Source organism: Pistacia vera, unplaced genomic scaffold (genome assembly GCF_008641045.1).
Source record: "Pistacia vera cultivar Batoury unplaced genomic scaffold, PisVer_v2 Contig188, whole genome shotgun sequence".
Taxonomy (NCBI): Eukaryota; Viridiplantae; Streptophyta; class Magnoliopsida; order Sapindales; family Anacardiaceae; genus Pistacia; species Pistacia vera.
Window position 1 is genome coordinate 169105 of NW_022195981.1, and position 22035 is coordinate 191139.

The 22035-nt window shown below is 37.5% G+C and overlaps 2 protein-coding genes and 1 pseudogene across 2 annotated transcripts; all 3 read left to right on the plus strand.

The window, feature by feature from the left end:
* Positions 1–259: 259 nt before the first annotated feature.
* On the plus strand, positions 260–775 carry LOC116126955 (phenolic glucoside malonyltransferase 1-like). Its single transcript, XM_031412627.1, has one exon. It carries the CDS (start codon positions 260–262, stop codon positions 773–775), a length of 516 nt encoding a protein of 171 aa, XP_031268487.1.
* Positions 776–16547: 15772 nt separating this feature from the next.
* Positions 16548–17959, plus strand: LOC116126956 (annotated as a pseudogene).
* Positions 17960–20327: 2368 nt separating this feature from the next.
* On the plus strand, positions 20328–21734 carry LOC116126957 (malonyl-CoA:anthocyanidin 5-O-glucoside-6''-O-malonyltransferase-like). Its single transcript, XM_031412628.1, has one exon. It carries the CDS (start codon positions 20328–20330, stop codon positions 21732–21734), a length of 1407 nt encoding a protein of 468 aa, XP_031268488.1.
* The last annotated feature ends 301 nt before the right edge of the window (positions 21735–22035 follow it).

A 22035-nucleotide genomic window follows, 5' to 3' on the forward strand; every position in this document is an offset into this window, starting at 1 on the left:
TCCCACTGGTATCGACATGGAGTACGTGAACAACTGGTTCGCTTATATCAACACATGAAGCTTGAAGGTTTTGCCAAACATAGCACCGAATACCGATTGGGTTCGAGCCCCATTTGAGTTGACCCGTGAAGATATCACGAAAATAAGGAATCAGGTGTTGTTTATATTGAATAAAGATAATGAAAAGGAGGAGGATAAAACAGCAAAACAACTTCATTTATCAACTTTTTTGCTAACATTGGCATATGTATTCGTCTGCATGGTTAAATCTAGAAGAGAGGAAGACAACAGAAGTGTTATTTTCGCATTCACAGCAGATTACAGGACTCGTTCAGACCCTCCAGTTCCATTGAATTATGTTGGCAATTGCGTTATGCCACATCTATGCACTGCAACAGCAAGAGACTTGACAGAAGAAAACGGGGTTGCCTTTGTTGCAGAGAAATTAAGCCATGTAGTCAAAGCGTTAGAAAGGGGAGAACTTGAAGGAAGAAAAGACACACTTTCAAGGATGTTGATAGCACTTAAATCCATGTCTGAAGGAGTACAAGCCCTTTCGGTAGCCGGGTCGACCCAGTTTGACGTATACGGGTCAGATTTCGGGTGGGGGAGACCGAAGAAGGTAGAGATTGTATCAATAGATAGGAGTGGAGCTATTGCTTTGGCCAAGAGTAGAGATAGAAGCGGTGGTGTTGAGATTGGTGTGGCTTTGAAGAAGCAAGAAATGGAAGTTTTTTCTGCTCTATTTGTCGCTGGGCTAAAAGATAACATATAAGGTTTGCATTATTTTTATCTTAAATCGTTTTGGATTTTCTGCAGTCAACTTCTTCTTATTTTACATGTATTTGTTTTCCCGATTGCCGGAGATGCTGGAGCTTCATTTTCCCTTTGTATTATAATTAATCTCCTCTTATCTGTCACCTCTTTATTGTCTCAACTACTCTAACCTTTCCCTCAATTTTTAAGGCATTTTTTCTCACTGTTTATAAAGTCATCACGTGAATGTCTGACTGAAGATTTAAAAATGTATTTTAATCGTCAAACTCCCTCTTCTATACGCATTTCAATTCGAACAGAAAAATCTGCCGCATGACAAAATTGAAGCAAAAAAAAATTTCTAACGGAGAAGATATAATTCTATCCTGTCTTTGAAAATTGTCTGTCTTTATATATTATAATAGTGATAAACTCAGCCTAAGGATATTTGTCATATACGGCCGCGGTCCATCTTAATAATATGGCTGAAACTTGAAAGATGAATCTGTAATCAGAATCAGAATTATCTTGCTTCTGCAAGTATTTTTTTTTTTTTTTTTTTTTAAAGAAAATACGAGAGAAATAATTCATCATTATAACCAATGATTAAGAGGAGATAATAGAGGCATTATGTTTGGACTCACAGCAGATTACAGGAGCCGTTTAGGTAGATCCTCCAGTTCTGGTAGATTTCATGATCGGTGTGGTTTTCGAGAAGAATAAAATTATGTGCACTAACCACTAATCCAAGTATTAACATTGGAAATTTGAAATTCCCTCCAAAAAAAAATTTCAAAATTTCAATGTTAATACTTTGATTAGTACACATTTGTTAGTGCACATAGCATTACTCTTTGGAGAAACCAAGAAAATGGAGGTTTTTGCTTCTCTGTTTGTTGATGGGCCTAAAGACTTTTAAGCAGTGTTTTAAAACCCGGCCTGGCCCCGATAGGTTGAACTGGTTCAACCGGAACCCAGGGCCTTCACCGAGCCGGTTACCAATTTTACTATTCATCAAAAACCCTATAAATTAGGACGACCATCAGTAAACAATTGAAGGTCGAGATGTTGAGGATTTTGAAGAGAAAGGGTAGGTGAATGGAAAGGTGACCACAGAGGTAATTTTCAGTGAGCGAAACGACTGAAAATTGCAAAAATAAATCGGCGGCAACAGCAAATTGTTGAGGTAAACTTGGGTGGGGTGAGATGGGTTTTGGTCACGAGGATGAGAGGAGAGTTTTCGTGGTGATGGGGTCTATTGTTGATTGGAAACATGCCCTATTTGGTCTAGGTTGTCGATGCTGGGAGGGTAATTTGGGGTGTTTTTGTAAGATTTCAAACCTATAGGAACTTAGTAATTTTAAGGGGTGTTTTTTGTTAGTTTTCAAACCTTTTACATGTTGACATCACTGATTTGATCCACCTGTCAAACCTGTTCAATCGGTCAACCCGGGACCCGACTACTTTGCTGGGTTTAACCCCGAGCTAGGTTTCAAAACCTTGCTTTTAAGATACAGGATATCAATATTGTTATTAATTATACTGAATATCAATTAACTGATAAGAATAATAACATAATTGTCTCCTTAGAACATCATCAAATGTTTCCTTTCAACTGTCCGGATTATCCCTAATTTTAGATATGCAAAAAAATCAGCGTTTAATTCGATGAGACAACTGTTACAGGCTTGACATATCCATGCCCATGTCTCTCTTGTCCCTGTGAGATCAAATCTATGTTTTCTCTTTTAATTTCTTGTGGGCGCATGCATTCGACGTCAACAAATTAAATAAATCTGCAGAATGCATGGACTAATTCACAATGGGGATAAAGAATAATTCTATGCCGCTATCAAAATAATGAATCATTGAATCTCCCGACCTGATAATAATACATTAATCAATCAGATTGTTTTAACAAAGAGTGGGCATAGGTCACCAAAAAATCCCCCCGTTCGATGACATTGCCAACTCTACTGTAAGCATAGCTAATTTGAAAAAAGCATAATCCAAGAGCCATGATGAACCGTATATCTTAATCCTTGTTATAAGAGTTTTTCTTTTTTTAATTAATTTGGTTACTGTTCATTTTATAGTTAACGAATAAACATATCTTTTTGTTCGTTTTTAATGCATGCTTATGCTTGTGTTATGTACATATATGTATTACATCAAAGCTTGATTCCAGATGGCATTCTACAATGAATTAATTGTCAAATCAATGAGTCAATTCTAAAGCTGAACCAAGGCTATTTAAACCATTAGGCAGCATTTAGTTGGGGGTTATATGAGATTACTAGGGTTATTATAGATGTTAAAATCTACGATTGCGGAAATATGGTCTAATCCCGAGAGGTTGAGGCCACAAGCAATCTGTTGTACCTGCACACAAAGCAAACAAGTGTGGAGCTTACTTGGACATCGGTGTGGTGTTTGCTGTAGGCACTCCGACGCTCAAGTCAGTAAAGCTAAATGAGACAATTTAGTGAGGGTAAGATAGTTAAGGATTACTAGAGGTTAAGTCGGAGACTAGAACCATGACGTAGTAGTATAACTCTTAGGAGTAAGAGCTTAGGTGCTTGATAGGTGATATTGAGGCTGAATGCCTAAACAGTGGAGTGACCCCTGTTTATATTGTAGTTGTAAGATCTTTGTATCTTGATGGGACTCTAAATCCTTAAGGGAAGAGGTCTTGTGAATAGGAAAGATCCAAATTCACTTGAATTAATAGTAACAGGAGTCTTAATTTTCCTAAGATATGCAATCTTGGGTGAATTAGGATAGAACAAAACAGGAGGCCTGGCCTTAGGTGGGCCGTCAGTGTTGCCCATTCTGAAAGAAGGCTGGATTTGGGGATCGTGACTCGACCCAAGTCACGAGCTTCGATGCTGACCCAACCAAAATTGGATCATAAGCTTGGGCCACTATGGTGGAACATGCCCGGGTGATTTTGACCCCCATAGTCAACCCCTCGTTAGCAAGTGATCAGGTATACGTAGCGAAAAACATAGATTCAAAACAAATAAAAATCCGATCAAATTCTTAATCCCAAATCTGGGTATAGATTATAATGTTTACATGTTTATAAATTCTGCATTAAAACAATATAATAAATCCATTCAAGGATTCAGAATAACTTACCAACGTTTGGAGGCTCCTTCAATACTTTAGTTTTGCTTGTCGATTCAAGAAGAGAATTGCACAAACGTCGTCCACACGAAGATAATCCGTATAACCTACTACTGTTTTAATAGAACAAATAGAAGGCTTCAAGAAGCAAGTGAATAAAAAACAAAAAAAAAAAATTCTTTGATTCAAAAACACTTTGAAAAACGTGAGAGAGGGAGAAGGGTGGCTTGGGTTTTTTCTTTTATTCACTGAATGAATAATTGTTCTATTATGTTTTAATTAAGTTTCACTTATATAGTGTCACTTAATTAAAACCCTAATCCTAATAGGAATAGCCATAGACTCTCAAGTTAATCAATCCTTGTAACCAAACACACCCTTTATGGTATTTTTAATTTTAATTAATTATTAATATAATTAAAATCAACTAATATAAAATAATATATTAACATTTAATTATTAATAATAATCCATTTAAATACATGCGCACATATATTTTAATATAATCTCACTAATTTTAATTGTAATATTAAAATTAAATACAGCTACAACCTCAGCAAATTTAATTGCATTATGAGATTACCAAAATACCCTTTTGTCCTAAAAGATGAAAATACCCCTTTCACAAAAACGATTCTTAAATAATCTTCTAAGTGTGTAACCCATAGGCTCCTTATCATATATGCAGTGAGTAGTATCATAATTAACACCAATTAATTGTCTCACTACTCGCAGACCAAGATTGGCCCTTAGTAAGGCATCATGACCACCTGATAGATTCGGATTCAGCGAAATAACTACCTATCAACAATATGGTTACCGTGCAATCAAATTCTTTCATCATCCGTTATCTCATCGAGGCTGAGGTACATAAATAGTGTCAACATCAGTTATCCTCGATATCTTTGTATTCAGTTATGGACCAATGACCAGAATAATAAGCAACAACTCAATCCCACTATGGTCATAGCTTTAGTGTCATTACCATTCACCAAATTGCATCGTGAGATTACTTCTCCCATATCCGGGAGTGATGAATCCTTTGTTGATCCACCATAGTCTTGATACACTCCTCAATGCAGCCAATCACTACCGTATTGATAGCTCTAAATAGAACTACGTTAGGCTAGTGTCAAACTACACTAATCAGTGCACAAGGTGCTCCGATGATCTCAAGTCTAAGGATCACATGCACCACCATTCGTTAGAGGATTTATTCCATAGATACTGGGGTTACCATCTATCTGAAATCCTCTAGTGTGTTTGTCCAGTGAACTTACCTACAGTAAGCATAAACACTATAATAGTCTTATCGTATTATTTGTGTCCTTGGTTAGAATAATACTAGGGCTACGAACATTTCTAGAATGACCACCATATATGATCATAAGGTTTTCACTATCAAGATTTGAAACACTTGATACTCTCGTCACGATTCTACCATCCTAAGGACATATATCAATGCACGAAATTATGATTTACATGATATAAAAGAAAATTGTCTTTTATTGATTAATAAACATTATTACAAAGAGTCAATTTTACAAAATCGATTGGCTCTAGGGCACTAACTCTAACACCCCCGACTCCTAAGCTAAAGAGTATTTAGCTTGGAGAGTAGCTGGTCTAACGAAGAGCTACCTTACCCAAAAGGCAGCCTACCGGGTCGATCGAGTATTCTCTTAGATGTCTTGTCTTGGTGAAAGCTGTGAGGAGACTATTCGTTATATTCTCGTAACCTTGTGTAACTAAGTCCTCTCTGCTAATCAAACCAAGTGCTAAGATACGGGGCACAATCCCTGTAGCATGAGACATGTAAGAAGCAACCCTTGAAGCCGAGTCTATTTGGTCGGTCGAACTGAACCAAACCAAATGATAGGGTATGAGGTGCTACCCTTTATAGAGTTCAATTGGCCAATCAGGCTGAGTGTCTACGCGTTCTTTACTCTAAAAAGTAAGTCTTGTCTGTTTCTTGGATAGGGAGTTGAGTCGAGTTGGTTTGTTCGGGCAAGTCGAGCCTCGTCAAAGTGTGATGGGGTGGCGTCAAGCAAACGGGATGCATGTACTATAGGGTTTCATGTGTTTTGAGTGGGAGACGAGAAATTAGGGTTACCAAGGCAGTCCTATCTTATGACATGTGTATGATTAGGATTTTCCTCTTTCTTTAAACAGGAAATTGAAGGGTCATAGCCAATTGGCTATTGCCGCATGTTGTCCTAGTAGGTTAGGTGATTAAAAGGAGAAAAACCACTGGCGACTGTTCATATTCACCTTCATTTCGTTCTCTATTTCTCTCAAAGGATTTTCTTCAGTCACCATTGAAGCTTTTTTAGGTTCAGCGATTTGCTCATGGTTATTCACTTTCTTTCACAGAATACCGATTTATTTCTTTTGCTTTTTCTTTCCTTCAGTTTTCCAAGTAGTTTAGGCATGTTTTAGGATAGTTTTCTTTTGGGTAGTTTGAAGTGCCCTTTTTTTTTTGGAGTTTTGTGGAATTTCAGAGAGAGGGGATTTGGTTTAGAAATGTGATTGTTGCTGGGAAAAAATCTAGAAATTTTTGGGAGTTTGGTTTGTGGGAGCAAGGAGAAAGGTTGATTTATAAACTGTCTCCATTCGACACGCTTGAGGCGTCTATTCGAGCCAAGCGACAACTTCTTAAGTTGCTTATAACTTCATCCTCCGCAGTGAAAGTTAATTCGACCATCCAGTCGATCTGTCAGACTAAGCTGATTGTGGTGTGAGGAGTTTAACATTTGAATACGCAATGTTGGATTTTGAGCCGAGTAGGAATAGTCAGGGTGAGATAGAGAGGGATCCCCCCATAGTAGTATTGCCGGAGGAAGGTAATGTGCCCGTGAGGTCACCAAAGGGTTAAATGTAGCCATGACTGATTCGACTACTGCCAAATCGAGTGGTGTTGACTCGTTAGAGCAAGGAGAGATTGGAGAAGATAATGATGAAGAGGCAAGCAGTAATCCCAAGGGTGAACCTTCTATAAGTGGGACTACAAGGGATGTACTCAACCAAACAGGTGGAGAGATCTTGCCATTAGACTATCCCCTAGTGCTCTATCAAGATGATGAATAGAGGATAAGGACCATGTACCATATTCCTGATTCGGTCGAGATACGTCTATCAAGAGACCATGAGCGGGTCAACTGGGACATACTAGGGTGGATCGCTATGTATGATATTTACTTCTATGAGGGGCTAAGGTTGCCAATTCCCTACTTCATTTGGGAAGTATTGAACCACTTCATGATAGTATTGGAGCTTCTTTGTACTATGTACCGAGTGGGATTCAGTCTGCATGAGTTCCTCTACTTTTACTACTTGAATGAGCACGACACAGACAATGGTAGATATTCAGTTACCCTAAAGCATGACCAAATCCACTTGGTGACATTCTTACGATCGAGCGATAAGAATTAGAAGGGAAGTTCTTCTTCTTAAAGGGCAAAGATGTCTTTAGAAAGAGAGAGCAGGGCGACATACCATTTACTTGGAGGGCGACTGGTGAGTGTCCTTTTACTTTCTTTTGTACTTTGAGTATTAAGCCTCATCCTTCGTTATTCTACAGATCCAAGGTTTAACAATGCTAGTCAGAGTGGCGACGGATTGGACATGCCCACCCAGGAAGTGTTTGTCATACCGCAAAAGCAGAGAGACTAGAAAGTGCTTTTGCAAGAGGCAAACCTTAGGGCGAGTCATCTTTGGAGGGGGGTTGCCGCGATACAGAAAGGTATACCTTTCCTTTCGCTGAAGTAGATGTGAAGCATTTTGTTGACATGCTACTACAACCATATCTGTTTCGGACATTTGATTCTTCATCCTCTAACTCCTGAAGAGATTGCTTTTGTAGAGAGACTCATGAAGAGCATCAACATTAATATTTTGAATGCAAGCGAGGCAATCACCCAGCATCGAGCTGAGAGAAAGAGAGAATCAATGACTAGGCCAAGCGAGAATGTCTAGGTAGGACGAACGTAGTCAGTCCTATTAACTATGCTGCCTTCGACTGAAGCCGGATCGTCAAAGAGTGTTCAAATCAATGAGGATGTTGAGAAGATGACAGTCACACTCCCAATGACAGTCACACTCCCGATGACAGCTTCTGTCTACTCTGATACGATCGGGATGAGGAAACTAGCCAAGTCTTTCTTGCTACCCACGGACGAGAGCCGATTGGACCAGATGAGGATAAGTACAGCTGCTAAATGGGTAGTGGCTTGGCAATTTCAAGTAACATTTTTCTTTGAATGCTTTGTCTCCGAAAATACAAATCCTAAGTGTTTGATTTTTTGCAAGCTCTGACTGGGAGTCTATATCTAAAAAAGTTTGCCGTCACCCAAGATGCAAAGATCCCAGAACTGACTAAGACTAACGTTGGCTTGCGCATTTGGGAGGCTTTGACTCTAAAGTTATTGAAGGAGAATGCTGCCAAACTTTGACAGGCTGAGCTGGAGTTGGTTGAGTTGAAGAAGGCATTGGCGGAAAAGGACAAGATGCTGGCGGAAAAGGACGTTGCTTGCCGAAAAGGAGGAGGAGTCAATCGCCCTAAGATAACGATGTTGATCAATCACCATAGATGCCATGATCATGGCCCGCGCTAAACTTCTCATTGGAACCCTGATAAAGATATAAAACTGTGGGAAGAGATCGAAGCAGAGTCAGCTAGTGGGCATGGTAGAGTAGAGAAAGATCATATCAAGGTTGAGCATAAGGATGAAGTAGACGACTTTGTCAGAGATTTGATAGGATTTCTTATTGAGTCAACCCGGTCTCTTTCTCGGGATAAGTAGGCGATGGAGGCTTCCATGAGCAAAGGGAAGGAGGTTGAATCGACTGTAGGGCATTCGACTCAAGATGATGATCTGGAGCATGCTTCTCTATAAATGTACTTGTTTACTTGTGTTTATATTTTGGGTGTTGAACGCCCATAGTTATGTACCTAAATTAACCGCTATGAGGCTTTAATAAAATCTGATATTTTTCTAATGGCTGACTGTGGATCGATGTTATTGAATGTTGCACGATTGTAGTAATAAGCCAATTGATTTAATCGCTCTGGCTGATGACTATGAGCTGCTTAACTAACAAAATTTCCAAGTGTTGGAGCAGATTTTGAACAAGTTGATCCTATGTCACACATGAATCGACTCAGCGTGGCTGATTTTGTAGTCTAAAAATTGAGGGCTATGTGCCCAGTCGGCGTGACTGACTTTGTAGTTGAAAATTCACGAGCTATATGCCCAATCGGCATTACCAACTTTGTAGTTGAAAACAACAATCCTAATTACGTGGGGCCAATCGGTTTGACCGACTATGTAGTTGGAAAATTCAACCCTAATGATGTGGGGCCAGTCGGCATGACCGACTATGTAGTTGGAAGCTTCTACCCTAATTAAGTGGCGCCAGTCGGCGTGATCGACTATGTTGTTGGAAACTTGTACCCTGATTAATTAGGGCCAGTCGGCGTGACTGACCATATAGTTGAAACTTTGTAGTAGAATAGTTTAACGCAATTTTTCTTTGAATAGTACTTATTCTTGATTCAAGGCTTTAAGGCCGATTGACAATGAAAGAGGTGGACAGGCCCACTCATCCTTTTGAAAAAACAAAAAACAAAAAAGAAGTTGCAAAAAAAAGCTAAGATATTGTTTGCCAGAAGTGATACCGTTTGAGGTGGATAGCATTCCAACTGTGACTGATGTCTTTGCCCTCTGGTGATTGAAGCTTTAGGCACCCTTGCCGACTAATCGGGTGATCTTGTATGGACCTTCCCAAGTCGGATTGAGTTTTCCAGTATTTATCTCCTTTGTGTTTTGGAAAACTTTTCAAAAGACCCAGTTACCTTCTTTGAATGACCTCACTCGAACGTTGTGGCTGTAGTGCCCAGTGACACGCTGCTAGTAGATTGTGTTTTGAATTTGTGCCTGTTCATACAGTTCATCAATAGTGTCCAAGTTGTGGCATAAGTTCTAGCTATTTGATTTGTTGTTCATCCATTGGAGCCTGGGGGACGAGACCAACACCTTTGTTGGGATGACTACCTCCGAGACATATACTAGGGAGAAAAGAGTTTCGCTTGTGGATGAGTAGACGATTGTTCTATAAGACCATAATACTCCTAGTAGTTCATCTGTCCAAGCTGTTTTTGCTTTCTACAGGTGCTTCTTCATAGTTTGCATGACCGTCTTATTAGATGATTTGGCCTAGCCATTTGAATTAGGGTTTCGGGGAGTTGAGAAGCTGAGCATGATTCCCCATGTTTCACAGAAATCTCTAAAGCAAGAGCTAATGGATTGGGACCCTTTGTATGTGACTATCTCCTTTGGAATCTCAAACCAACAGATTAGGTTCTTCCAAATGAAGCTTTTTACCTCCTGGTCTCATACTTGGGCGAATGCTTGTGCCTCTATCCACTTTCTAAAGTAGTCTGTCACAAGCAACATGTATGATGAGAGCTTGAAAATTCATATTTTGTTAGTAATTCAATTGGATTATTTGTGGAAAAGTGTGTTTAATTTGTGAAATTTGAGTTAATCTCTTCATAAATACCTTTTATGGGATCACGGCTCTATTTTGAATATTTTAAGGTTATAAATGATATTTGAATGATGTCAATGAAATTTCTAAAGAGTAGGAACAAACGGTGCAAGAATCGGAATTGAAACAAAAAAGTTGTGATGCGTTGAAGACGAGACTTAAAACCTAGAAATTCTTTAAGATGAGCATGCTTCAATGTTTTGATCATAACTTGAGCTATAGAAATCGGAATTTGATGATTCTTATGGTGTTGGAAAACTTATTCATAGAGTTAAAAAGTTTGTGCTGATGACTTTGCCAAATCCTGAAGATTCTAGACTCATGGGATAGAAAGAATGATCACTGCAGCTACCGTTTATGTTACCACAGCATGGATTGCAAGCTTGTTTGGGTTATTGTATTTGTTTGGGTTATTGTATTTTCCTAGTTCAAATCTGAATGGTTAAGGCACCTAATTCTTTCCTAATTAATCTCCAAAGCCCGTTAACGGCCAGATCTATCTTGGACGGTGACGGTAGGCTACTCACGATGACTCTAAGTGACTTCCAACAACTTCCGACTGTGGATGATAGAGAGGGGCAGTGGCTTGGGGTGGTGGGGGTGATTTTGTTATATATTAAAGTTTTAATAAGCGGGGATGTATTAGGTAAATCTGAAATGTTGGGAGTTTAAAGAAATTATTCAAAAATTAATAATAAAAATATTATATTAATATTTAAAAAGAGGGCAATTTAGTAATCTAAATAACATACCCACCAATTTATTCCTCCCAACCAAACATATTAATATAAAATACCCACCAATTTATTCCTCCCAACAAAACATATTAATATAACATACCCACCAATTTATTCCAACTAATCAAACACATTTTCCTAAAGATTCCCAACAATCTTCAAAGTAATCTAACTTTGTAGTAATCCAACATTCCCTAAACCAAACACACCCTTAATGTAATAAGCCAGAGAGTTATTAATTGATCTCCCTTTCATGGCATCATCCGACGTTGTGAAAATTCATGAAACCACAAAAGTCATTCCTCCTTCAACCTCGCCCACTGAGATTTCTCTCCCTCTAACAAAATACAACACACTTTGGTTAAATTTCTGTCCCATAGAATGCCTCTTGTTCTATCACATCAGTTACTTAACCTCTCATTTCTTCAACTCTACCATTCTCCCCAATCTCAAGCTATCTCTCTCTCAAACTCTTCTCCATTTTCTCCCTCTCGTTGGTAACCTCATCTGGCCCCAAGATGCCCTAAAACCATACATCTATTACTCCCTAAACGATGGTGTTTCAATCATATTGCAGAAGGTAGTGCCAACTCCACCAGCCTGTTTGACAATCATATTCATGAAGCATTAAAGCTTCGTCCTTTCATACCTAAGTTGTTTAGTTCTAATGATAAAGTGGAGATCATTTTTGTTGATGCTTTATTTTGACACCTCGCACATGCAAAGTGCTAAGAGAGCCTTAGAAATTACACTTGAACAATTATGTGAGTTAAGTATGGAGTATTGTTATCACAATAGCATGCAAAGACATAAAATAAATGAGATGATAAGAGTTTTATAGTGGTTCATATGCTTAAAGCGAATCTGACATCCATTGTTTTCTTATAAGTAGTGAGTTCTTGGTTATTAGCCAAGATTACAAGAGATTGTGAACTGCGATATGAGTTATAGGTGCTTGGTGTTCTAAGTATTCTTAGAGAAAATCAAGGTAGTCTCTTTCTCATGGTATGTCTTTGCTATTTTCTTTGTTGAATTCAGAGTGTTTGATCCCTATTTTGTGAGGGGGAGTTGCCTATTTATACCTGCTATGCTCAAGGTAATGATTACATATCTGTAAGTGGGTTGGTGTTGTGCAAATCTCTCATTGTGTCCCATTGGCTGATAACTTAAGAAATATCATTAAATTAAATAGGGCTTGGATAGGTGTATGAACCAAATTCATTCACAGACAAAACTTGAGTCGGATGGGTTGTTGATAGCTATATTCTTTCTGTCTTGGGTGACATGGTAGACTTTGGACAGTGTAAAGCCTTCCTCAACTCTGAATGGTGCTTGCTAACATCAACTTACATCAACCTTGATTTTTTAGGCATAACAATTTCTATACAAATAACTTTGTCTCCAAATGAGGGGTTCTCGGCATATCAACTCACCATGCCATACTTGATGGGAGAAGTTCAACCATGTTTATCAAATTTTGGGATTTTCTATGCAAACTACATCAAGAACAAGAAGAACTCTCTTCTTTACCTCCAAAATTAACCCATGTTTTGACCGAACTCTCATCAAAGACCCTAATGGGGTCGATTGCTAACGATTGGCAAGAGCAAAGATTGAGGGGTCTTATTGAGTGATGATTAGTGAAGAGAATAATGGTGATCTGAGGTTATAATGATGTTGGAATTGGCCAACGATTGGTCCGAATATAAACTTTGGGTAATAAATTGGTTACTTTTTGGGTGGGAAATAGTCATTAATTGGCTGGGAAAAAGTCGTTTACTCTTTATATATATCTTCACTTGTATGCTGTCTTTAAATTGGACTACCATCACATCTCTCAATTCAACTTGCCATATATTATAATAAAGACAATGGTGATCAATCTTAATCAGTTTGGCATTGACTTTGGAAGTTTCACCGATTACAAATACAATAAATAATTAAGTGAGAGTAAGAACAAACAATTTGAGAAATGACACCATTATATTAGATCAAAAAGTAAACGAATCATGTCCAAGAGTTGTGATAAGTAATTAAGTATCTTCAAGCTTTAACTATTCAAGAGTTTCTTTTTTAGAGTAGTAATGGGTTTAAAGATGTTTCAGTACTCATTAAGAGATCATTAAGCCATTAACATCTCTCCTCTCTTAATTTCATGGTGTTAGTAAGTATTGAAGGGAGAATGTTAGGATTAGTGTTAGTTGACTTGTTGACTATTAGTAGTTACAGTTGGCTCTGTTAAAGAGTTGTTAGAATCTGTTATTGCTTAAAGTCCATTTTGTATATAAGCAGCTCTGTAACTGATTCTATAATCAAGAAAAACAGTTACATTTTTCTAGAATTTTCTTTACACTTTCTCATTAGTTTCTCTCTCTCTTCTTGTTACTTTACTTTTCACTTGGTATCAGAGCCATTGACAAACGTCGATAATGGTCGATTTTTCTTCAATTTCTTCTTCTTCTCATAAATCAGATAAACATACTCCTGATTCAAGCAGTTTTGTCAATTCATCTACAATGTCTTCGCCAACTCTTCCAATAATCTCATCCAAATTGACGAGAGACAATTATCAGTTTTGGAAATCGCAAGTACTCTTCGCTGTTAGTGCTCACGATCTTGAAGAACACCTCACTGGACTAACTTCTTATCTTGCACCATTTATTAGAGTTTAGTAAGATAATTCGAGCTCGGAGGTAACTAAAATCCTAATTCAGAGTATACTCTTTGGAAGAAAACTGGTAAGCTCTTAGTTAGCTAATTACTATCATCTATCTCAGACACTATAGTTTGTGTTAAATTGATGCAGTATTTCAGTTGAGATGCTGGCTACATAAGTTGGATGTTTGTATTGAGTTTGTTGAATATTTTTGTAAAACTTATGTTGTATGTGTGCATAACTGCTCTGTGTGTGCATACTGAAGTCAGACATATGCATGTTGCATTTCATCTCGCATTTTACTTCGTGTGTGCAGACACTCTTCTTCTGTGCTAACATCGGATGTCTGACTCACTTTGCACAAGTTGTGTTTTTTACTTAACAACTAAGATATTTTCTTTGCATCTTTTGTGCTATTATTTGGATCACTTACAATTGTCCCAATATCCTTTAGTGGTCCAAGGAAAATCAGACTTTTTCCCTTTTTGATTGTGGTCCCAAAAGTTTGGTTGTGGTCCTAGAAGATAGATAAAATCTTTTCCATTTTCAGACTAACATATGTCAGCCTTGTTTGCTAACTTGGCAAGAATTGGGAAGCACGAAGTTGGCCTTTATCATTCTTGCTCATTTGTAAAGCCAACCTTTAATATTGTATTTGTTTGTACTCTGATTCTTTTTGCACATGTGGCGTCTTTGTTATATTATCTTGCCCATCAAGTTTTATCTCTTTCATGGTTTTTGTGTGAGTTTTCTCTTTATAGGTGTCCGCATCTCCTCTTGTGGTCCTGCAGAGTTTGTGAGCTTTTGCTTGTGGTCCCAACAAAAGATGAAAGAGATTGTCCGCCACTTGTCTTAAAGAGATTAGCCAAGCAAGGATTATTTAAACCCATCTTCTTCTTCCTTGCATCTTCGAACCTGGATATTATTTTTGTTTGTGCTCTGAAATTTTCAAAGAGTTTATTCCTTGAAAGGTTCCATGTATGGATTTATGCTTAAATCATTTTGTTCATCTTTGTTTATTGTTTGTTGCTACTGGAACTTGGTTTCTACGCTAAAAGCTTGAAAGGAGTTCAAGTCGTGGAAGCTGGAGGTGTTCTTCGACGAGTGAAGCTTGGATCAAGCTCAAGCATTGTTCAAGAGTGTTCCTGGTATGGAGTGATCCTGAAGCGACGAAGCATTAGAGATTCAGATGGTGATGTTTAGTACAACGTAGAACAAGGAGTTCTCTTTGTTGGAGCTAAAATCAACTCTGAGTGATATCTTGTAATGTTTGTTGTTATAGTGGATAGCTTCAATCTGGACGAGGTCCCATGAATGTAGGCTAAGAGTGGTTTTAGCTGAACCATGTATATGATTGTGTGTTTTATCTTTATCGCTTGTGGTTGTTGATTCATGCTTAACTTGATAATCATTAATCAACTTGGTAAAATCTTCCGCTGCACTTTAAAAATGGGTATCTAACATTGAATAGAGTTCACCAACTCTAACAAAGTTCCAGATCAGTTGGTGTTGTATTTCAGAGCAATTTTATGTTAAGCTATATTTGAAAATAGAGGAGAAGAATCAGATGCTACTGATGAATTTTAAGCCCTGAATTCCAGATCAGTTGATATTGTGTTTTGTGTTGAGCTATACTTGAAAGCAGAGGATAAAAATCACATGCTGCAAAGGATAAGGTCCATAGAAGTTTAGTTTAAGGGAGAATGTTAGGATTAGTGTTAGTTGACTGGTTGACTGGTTGACTATTAGATGTTACAGCTGGTTCTATTAAAGAGCTATTAAAGTCTATTTTGTATATAAATAGCTTTGTAAGGGCATGTCCAACCCAACTCAATTTTGGTGTCATTTTGGTGTTTTACACCAAAATGGTGTGCAAAATGTGCTCCAACCCAACACCAAAAACTGCATCAAATTGACGTAAGTGAACAGTGTTACACCAAATTTGGTGTAACACTATTCATCCACACCAATTTGGTGTGGCACTATTCATCTACTATAAAATATATTTTATTTTCTCATTTTTGTTATTTAATTTTTGTTATTTGTATTTATGTTAATTTGATTATTATTTATATTTATATTTATAATAATAAACTCCTGAAGTTGAAATCGTCGTAGATGAAAATATCTGATCTCAAAATTTTCTTGCTCGACATAGACAAATCAAGGATACAAAGGCTCACCATACTTTCGAAATGCATTAATTGATCATTTGTGAGAAGAATATACTAATTCAAAAAATTAAATTACTATCGATATAGAATTTTACTATTGTGTTGTTGTTACCTTTTTTGTGACATTTTATATTAGATGTAATTTTTTTTATATTAAATATAATGTTTACTTGATTAATAATTTTATTAAATTATTATAAGTTTCAAAGTAATTATTATTTAATAAAAATAGCATTCTAAATATTTAATTAATACATAAAAAAATAATTAGTGAAATTGATTAATTATTGATTATTAATAGAAAAAATATTCTAAAAAATATTCTTTTTGATGTAATATTTAGTAGAATTGGTTGGATATATAATAGTGAAATACACCAAAATCACGCCAATTTATTGTAAAACTTGTAGCAACCACAAAACTTGTGGCAAGCGTTTGTGGTTGGAGATGGTCTAACTAATTCTATAATCAAGAAAAACAGTTACATTTTTCCAAAATTTTCTTTGCACTTAATCTCTTTCTTTCTTGTTACTTTACTCTTCACTCATGGCATCATCGTCCAACACCGTTAAAATACAGGAGGTTTCTCTAGTTACTCCTTCCTCCGACTCAAACTCCGAGTTTTCTCTCCCTCTAACATTATACGACACGTTTTGGTTTAATTTTCTTCCTGTTGAACGCCTTTACTTCTACCAAATCACTGCTGACTTAACCCCTCATTTCTTCAACTCAGTTATCCTCCCAAAGCTCAAGCATTCTCTCTCTCTCACTCTCCTTCATTACCTCCCTCTTTCTGGGAACCTTATCTGGCCCCCAGAAGTCAAAAAGCCGTACATCTACTACTCCCCAAACGATGGCGTTGCGGTCACTGTTGCAGAATCTACCGCCGACTTCAATTCGCTTTCTGGTAATGGAGTTCATGAAGTTGTGGATCTTCATCCTTTAATCCCTCAGCTGTTGACATCTGATCCCAAAGCAGCGATGATTGCTATACAAATTACTTTGTTTCCGAGTCAAGGGTTTTCCAACGGCATCACAACTCACCATGCCATATTTGATGGGAAAAGTTCAACCACGTTTATCAAGTCATGGGCTTATCTATGCAAACAAGGTAAAGATGAAGAAGAAAATCCTTCTTTGTTACCAGAACTAATCCCGTCTTTTGACCGAACTGTCATCAAAGATCCCACTGGTATCGACATGGAGTACGTGAACAACTGGTACGCTTACATCAACACACGAAGCCTGAAGGTTTTGCCAAACATAGCACCGAATGCCGATTGGGTTCGAGCCCCATTTGAGTTGACCCGTGAAGATATCACGAAAATAAGGAATCAGGTATTGTTTATATTGAATAAAGAAAATGAAAAGGAGGAGGACAAAACACCAAAACAACTTCATTTATCAACTTTTTTGCTAACATTGGCATATGTATTCGTCTGCTTGGTTAAAGCTCGAAGAGGGGAAGACAAAAGAACTGTTATTTTCGTATTCACAGCAGATTACAGGACTCGTTTAGATCCTCCAGTTCCATTGAATTATGTTGGCAATTGCGTTATGCCACATCCATGCACTGCAACAGCAAGAGATTTGACAGAAGAAAACGGGGTTGCCTTTGTTACAGAGAAATTAAGCGATGTGGTCAAAGGGTTAGAAAGGGGAGAACTTGAAGGAAGAAAAGATACACTTTCAAGGGTGTTGATTGCAGTTAAATCCATGTCTGAAAGAGTACAAGCCCTTTCGGTAGCCGGGTCGACCCAGTTTGACGTATACGGATCGGATTTCGGATGGGGGAGACCGAAGAAGGTAGAGATTGTGTCAATAGATAGGAATGGAGCTATAGTGTGGCCAAGAATAGAGGAAGAAGCGCTGGTGTTGAGATTGGTGTGGCTTTGAAGAAGCAAGAAATGGAAGTTTTTTCTGCTTTATTTGTCGGTGGGCTAAAAGATAACGTATAAGGTTCGGTTTATTATTTTGGATAGGATTTTTGAAATAGTATTGGTAAGTAGAGTTGGGTGATTATTATGAAGTAAAATTTAAAATTTAACAAAAAAAACCCCCTAAGTTTGCTAATTTAACTAAACACCCCAATATATAAATTTTTTATAAAATGACAAAAACACCCCCACCCACCCACAGTGTCAAATTCCGGCCACCACTATCGAAATTTGATCTGAATTTGGCGTTACAGCTCAGACCGGTCGGATCTGGCCGATCGTGCGTGGATCTGGCCTTTTCCGGTCAGATCCACCATGGATCTGACCGGAAAAGGCCAGATCTACGGCCAAATCTAACGGTCGACGACCACAAAAGGCTAGATCTGATCGTCACTAAAGGTCAAATCGACGAATTATCGGCCAATTCCAGTTGTTTGTACGCCGTTGTGACAGATTCCGGTCACCATCGATGGTGGTTGCCGAAATCTGGCAACTATGGGTGGGTGAGGATGTTTTTGTTAATTTATAAATTTTTTTGTTGGGAGTGTTTTTATCAATTAACAAACTTAGGAGGGTTTAAAAGTTTTTTTAGTTTAGGATAGGATTTTGAAAATAAGGAAACAAAGTGCATTTGTATTTGAAATAGGGATAGAATATAGATAAATAATAAACCAAACGGACGCATAAGGTTTGCATTATTTTATCTTAAATCGTTTTGGATTTTCTGCAGTCAACTTCCTATGTATTGGTTTTCCCTATTGCCGGAGCTTTCATCTGCCCTTGTATTATAATTCTATCCTGTCTTTGAAAATCGTCTGTCTTCAGACTCTTCACCCGAATCAACCTTTATATATTATAATAATGATAAACTCAACCTAATTATATTTGTCATATACGGCTGCGGTCCATCTTAATAATATGGTTGAAAGGTGAATCTGTAATCAGAATCAGAATTATCTTGCTTCTGCAAGTATTTTTTTTTAAGAAAATAAGAGAGAAATAATTCATCATTATAACAAATGATTAAGAGGAGATAATAGAGGTATTATGTTTGGACTTACAGCAGATTACAGGAGCCGTTTAGATGGATCCTTCAGTTCCGGTAGATTATGTTGGCAACTGCGTTATGTTGCATGCAATAGTTGCAACAGAAAGAGATTTCATGATCGGTGTGGTTTTAGAGAAACCAAGAAAGGGAGGTTTTTGCTTATCTGTTTGGGTTAGATATGGTATATACTTCTCTTAGTCTTAACGGATTATCGGCTTCCGACAACTCATAGTAATTAAGTCCAATATCTAATTAGGTTTAGAATTAGTTTACCAAAATTTGACCTGAGTTGGGTTTGATTCTGGTAAACCCAAATAGGGTTAGGTTTTCTGTTATGTATTTTCTATAATAGTGAGAAGTCTTAGGTGTGAAAGAATAGAGAGTGAGAATGAGTTACTGTCATTATTCTTTATAATTGCTGTAGAGTTTTAATACTCGTTAAAATTTTCTATTTGATTGTTGGGCGTAATTCCTGTCTTTGGCTTTCATATCCACCAGCTTGTTGATGGGCCTAAATATTTTTAAGATACAGGAAGGTAGCAACGTTAACTAATTTAATTACTTTATTAGAATAATATTTTGATTTGATATCAATATCGTTATCAATTAATTGATAAGAACAATAATACTTTCTCCTTAGAATATCATCAAACGTTCCCTTTCAATTGTCCGGATTCTCTCTAATTCTAGATGTGCATAAAAATCAACGTTTAATTTAATGAGACAACTGTTACTGGCTTGACATATGCATGCCCATGTCTCTCCCTTGTCCTGTCTCAAGCTCTCATCATTTTGTAGAGGATAACCTGCAGTACTTTTCTCTGTCTGCCTCAAGGGCATCACATGAACTACTTGTATATGTAACCTCAATCTAAATGAGATCAAATCTATGTTTTCTTTTTAATTTCTTGTGGGCGCATGCATTCGACATTAACAAATTAAATAAATCTGCAGAATGCATGACTAATTCACAATGGGGATAAAGAATAATTCTATGCCGCTATCAAAATCCTCCTGTTCGATGACATTGTCAACTCTACTGTAAGCATAGCTAATTTGAAAAATGATAATGTCATAATCCAAGAGCCATGATGAACTTTATATCTTAATTATCCTTGTTAATTAACTTGTGGTTAACGAATAAACACATCTTTTTGTTCCTTTTTAATGCATGCTTATGCTTGTGTTATGTACATATATGTATTACATCAAAGCCTGATTCCAGATGGCATTCTACAATTAATTGCCTAATCAATGAGTCAATTCTAGAGCTGAACTGAACCAAGGCTATTTAAACCGTTAATGTTATAAGCCAGAGAGTTATTAATTGATCTCCCTTTCATGGCACCATCCGACGTTGTGAAAATTCATGAAACCACAAAAGTCACTCCTCCCTCAACCTTACCCACTGAGTTTTCTCTCCCTCTAACAAAATACGACACTCTTTGGTTAAATTTCTGTCCCGTAGAACGCCTCTTCTTCTATCACATCACTCACTTAACTTCTCATTTCTTCAACTCAGTCATCCTCCCCAACCTCAAGCTATCTCTCTCTCAAACTCTCCTCCATTATCTCCCTCTCGCTGGTAACCTCATCTGGCCCCAAGATGCCCTAAAACCATACATCTACTACTCCCTAAACGATGGTGTTTCACTCAGTGTTGCAGAATGTAACGCCGACTCCACCCGCCTGTTTGACAATCATATTCATGAAGCATTAGAGCTTCGTCCTTTCGTACCTGAGTTGTTTAGTTCTGATAATAAAGCAGCGATAATTTCTATACAAATAACTTTGTTTCCAAATGAGGGGTTCTGCATCGGCATATCAACTCACCATGCCATACTTGATGGGAGAAGTTCAACCATGTTTATTAAATCTTGGGCTTTTCTATGCAAACTACGTCAAGAACAAGAACAACAAGAAGAAGTCTCTTCTTTACCTCCAGAATTAACCCCATGTTTTGACCGGACTCTCATCAAAGACCCTAACGGGGTCGACATGGTGTACGTGAAAAACTGGTCGGATTTTGCAAAGTCGGATTCGAATCCCAACTCACAAAGTTTGAAGATTATGCCGAGCATGGGAGGGAAACCCAGCTGGGTTCGAGCCACATTTGAGTTGACCCATCAAGATATTAAGGAACTCCGGAATAAGATATCATCTAAAAATATAGAGAATAAATCAAAACAGCTTCGTTTATCCACTTTTGTGCTTACATACGCGTACGTATTCGTCTGCTTTATGAAAACCAAAAGAGTAAAAGATGATACAAGTGTTATTATTGCCTTTACAGCTGATTACCGGACCCGTTTAGATCCTCCAATTGTAACTAATTACTTTGGCAACTGCGTTATGTCACATGCGCTCGTTGCAAAAGCAAGAGAAGTTAAGGAAGAAAATGGGGTCGCCTTTGTTGCAGAGAAAGTGAGCGATATGATCAAAGAGATGGAGAATGGAGTTCTTGAGGGAACCGAGGATACACTTACTAAGTTTGTGAGAATGAGGGATGAGCATCCAGGAGCACAAGGGGTTGGGGTAGCTGGGTCAACCCAATTTGACATGTACGGGTCGGATTTCGGGTGGGGAAGACCAAAGAAAGTAGAGATTGTGTCGATAGATAGAACCGGAGCAATTGGTTTGACAAGGAGTGGAGATGGAAGTGGTGGTGTTGAGATTGGTGTGGTTTTGGAGAAGCAGGAAATGGAGGATTTTGCTTCAATTTTTGGTGATGGGCTAAAAAATCTTTAATTAGGACACAATTTGTGGGAACGCTTTTTTTTTTTTTTTTTTTTTTTAACATATAATTATCTATATAAATTAATTTCTTTTTTGCTTAAATTATTTTTAATTAATTTAGTGCAAACTCTGAACATATCATGAATAGATTATAGACTTATTGCTAATAGCACGATAAAATGGGATAGTATAATTTGTAAGTACATCTTTTTTAAAGCACGATTGATGTATGTTGGATCCAGACACATGACAGGTGAGTTCTTAGAGATAATGTCTATTTTGGGCGCTAGGATTCGCAAGGTTTTTCCTTGAA